Source organism: Corvus brachyrhynchos, unplaced genomic scaffold (genome assembly GCF_000691975.1).
Source record: "Corvus brachyrhynchos isolate BGI_N302 unplaced genomic scaffold, ASM69197v1 scaffold209, whole genome shotgun sequence".
NCBI classification, from domain to species: domain Eukaryota; kingdom Metazoa; phylum Chordata; class Aves; order Passeriformes; family Corvidae; genus Corvus; species Corvus brachyrhynchos.
This window is the reverse complement of record NW_008246056.1, coordinates 1975886-1979403: the sequence shown is the minus strand read 5'-3', so window position 1 is coordinate 1979403 and position 3518 is coordinate 1975886. Positions and strand designations below refer to the sequence as shown.

The 3518-nt window shown below is 41.2% G+C and overlaps 1 protein-coding gene across 1 annotated transcript in view; it reads right to left on the bottom strand.

Annotated features, from left to right (window-relative positions):
- The window catches only part of MED21 (mediator complex subunit 21), a 7629-nt gene that overhangs the window by 3670 nt on the left and 441 nt on the right, over window positions 1-3518 (bottom strand). Inside the window, exons 2-4 of the mRNA XM_017745751.1 lie at window positions 3283-3421; window positions 2951-3051; window positions 3-148 (exon numbers count right to left, since the gene is read on the bottom strand). Of these exons, the coding sequence (XP_017601240.1) occupies window positions 3-148; window positions 2951-3051; window positions 3283-3421 (386 nt within the window). The remainder of the gene's footprint in view (window positions 1-2; window positions 149-2950; window positions 3052-3282; window positions 3422-3518) is intronic.

The following is a 3518-nucleotide window of genomic DNA, read 5'->3' as shown; positions in this document are numbered from 1 at the left end:
ACCCCCCCCGCGTCTTCAGCTGCGACTGGGCGATGTCGGCCAGCGCGCTCTGGATCTTCTCGAGCAGCACATCCCCGCGGTACACGACCTCCTCCAACCGCGCCGCCGCCTCGTGGTTCTCCTCCTCCAGCCGGTACAGGCTCTCAGCCTTCAAAGTAAAACCGGCATGATGCCCAAAGATTTTGGCTTTTTAGGTATTTTTCATATATTCGTACCTCTGGAGGCTACTACATAGTCCTATTATTTTTCCTACCCTTTCCCTTTAGAACAATAAGCTAACCCTTCTAATGCACACTTGGAATTCTGTTTAGTCTTATTACAAAGAAGAAGCCTGACAAGGACGTTTTGTTTTCAAATCAGAATCTGAGAAGACATAAGAAATGGGGCAAAGAAGGCCCTGGAACAACTCCAGTGGGGTAGAACCCAGGGAAAACTACCTAACCAACTACTCTTCTAATCGGACAATATTTATTAGATATGCTAATTTGTTAAACTTATAAAATTGTAGAAATTTGATGCTGGGTATGCCCATGACCATCGGGACACCTGAAAGCTTCCAATAAAGGCCTGTTTTTTATTTTACTATTTTAACCTTGTTGCAAGAGTTTCCTCTTTTGATACTAGGTGACAGGGAAAATCAAGGATCTTCAACAGAACCCTAAAGTGACTTTGCTACTCAAGGATGCTGAGGGAATAGCTGATGCTCCCTAAAAAGAGAAAGGTTCTCTTTTAGCCCCTCAGTTATATCCTAGCATCTTCAGAGCAACTAGGTACAGTTTGCAACCTAAACCAGTGCATACCCACAAGGAATAAACACACATCAAAAAAAAAATAGGAATTTTAGCTTCTTTCATGCTATGACTCTTGGCTCAGTACAGCTCTTCTTCTGAGTATTTATCCTCTAACGAAAGCATCTCTACTCAGCAGAACTGAATTTAAACCTTTCATTAAATAGCATGTTTCAGATGAAACTGTATTATTTAACCTCTTCAGTATCAAACTGCTTTTCAGTTAGACAAAATATAGTGAAATAAAACATTTTAACTTCAAAATATTTCAATACTTTAAAATATTTACCAAATTTAAATCGACTAAAACTCGTTCTAACTGAATAACAGAAAAGGCAAAGCAAAATAGTTACAAATTGGTATTTTTTTAAAGTAGTTATACAGGCCCTTACTAAGTCCTACTTGAACAAGCTGGCAGATTCTATCCAGATATTCAACTTGTGTTCTGCAGGACTGATGTGTTTAATGAAGGTTAATGTAAGAGTGAAGGATTTGATAGCCCTTGGAGGGAGGCTCAGAGAAGGAAGGTGGCAAAGGTGAAAGACTGAAATTTAGAATGCAGCTCAGTGACTTCAGTCTCAGTTGTTTAATAGTTGACTGCAACTAATTCACAGACTAGAGCAGAATTTTTACTGCCAGCTTCACCAAAATGGAACTCAAAAGGGGTAGGTAAATTGTGTTGAGCATTCGTGTAGCAGCTCCTTTTATCATTTAAGACAAGACTCAGATCTGAAACACACACCAAGACAACTTTAGTATAAAGAAAGCAGATCAGCCTAAGCACATTTCTATTAACCAAGTATTACCTACCACTTCTCAACCAAACCTATACTGCATATCTGAGAGTGTTTCAAGTACCTTCAACACCATTTCTTTGAAGACTATCAGAATACTTAATACTGCACCAAATTAAGCAACAGAAAATAAAAATCAAAACTGGAATCTAAGCGATGGAATCCAGGCTAATTTATCTTAAAACCCCACTAGACAGAAAGTAGCAGAAATTTCTGTGACATGAAGTTCTTCACTAAGACAGCAAGAAACCTCTAAGGAAAGCATATCCCTACTGGATAACCAGCTCCTCCTTCTGGAGCAGCCTGCTTTACCCACATCAGCTGCCACTTTGATCAGACCCTGCTCAGTCATGGAAGAAACTGGAATTTGTATGCAGAAGGCATTCTATCTTCTGCTATTAAAAATGCACTTACATGAAATTATGCCTGAAAAGTGTTAACGAGCCCAATTAGTACGTTCAGCAATTACTGTGACTGGCAAAGTTTCCAAATTTAACCTCCTCTGTTTAAAACAAAACGTGATGCCACTGCCAAGTCATTTCTATTTGGCCCATTGGGTGTTAATCTTTTGTAAAACACTTTTGAATGGTTACAGAGTATCAATGCAGGTTTAAACCTTCAGGTGATCTTAGAGGTGATCATCAGGTTTGGCAGGGAAACAGCACTCTGCATCCTTTATGCAGTCCAAAAAGAAAATACTTGATGTAATCTAGCCGTTAAGAATCAAAAAGAAAAAAAGATGCTTTTTCATAAATAAAATATGTGAAATAACAGAAAAAAAGTCCCCCAAAATAAAAACCAAGTTTGGCTGGTTCAAAGAAAGACTCCTTGTTATCGAAAAGTGTTGGAATTATTTTGTGACAGAGGTGAAGAACTTAAAGGACACCCTGCAAACTCTTGAACCAATGTGGAAGAACAAAAGATTTCTGTAAAGTGTTGGTTCTGCAGCTACAAAATGGAATGTGAGAAAATATGAAGTATTCTCTAAGGGAAAAAAAAGAATAAAACAATGCATAAAGCATCAGCACTGTTCCATCTGTTCTGCTAATATCTGGAAAAAAGGGTGAGCAGTTTCCAGTATAGTGGTGGTGTGATAAAACCACCTTTTTTTTTTTTTTAACATTCTAACAGAAAACTAAGTTTAAAATACTGAGTATAACCTTATTTAAAACTAGATGCAAGTTCAGTATTTCCACTAAGCCTACAAAGTACTCACAGGCTACCCTCATGAAAAATTCAGGTTTGTATTAAAATAGTTTTTCAACAACGACACGGCCTAGGGATGAAAAAATTTGTTTAAAAAAAAAAAAGAAAGGAGGATGTTTGCCTTCAGGAGTGTTGTAATATTGGAATTAGGAAAACTCCTACCTGCAAAGCTGCTGTGGATTCTTCACTGGGCAGGGAATCTATGAGAACATCGATATCCTTGGCAGTGCGAGCAATCAGAGCTGCGAACAGCTGGGCATACTCTGCACAAAACACAGCACAACTCAGGCAATCACTCAGGGAATTATTACAAACAAGCACAACTCTGCTGTCACAATGTTCTGCAGAAAGCGCAACCGACACCCATTCACGACTTAACCTCCATCACACCACGAGCTACGGGAGGAATTCTTTGCCGAGCCCGGATTTCGCATTCCCGAGCGCTCTACGCCAAAGCACGTTCGCATTTAGCAGAGACAGGAAGCCGGGCTCACCTTCCGTGGGGTTCACGGGCTGATCCTTGTTTATGGCCGTCTGGATGTTGCTGAAGGAGGCCGGGGGGCCGCACTGCTGCAGCACTCCGATGGCGTTACAGAACTGGTCCGCGAGCTGCCGGCACCAATTAACACCGCGTTAATCACCCTGCCCCTCCGCTACAGCCACCTCCGGCTCACGGCGCATCCCAGCCCGCGCACCATGCCCGCCGTGCGGAGGGTGCGCCCCCCCCCCC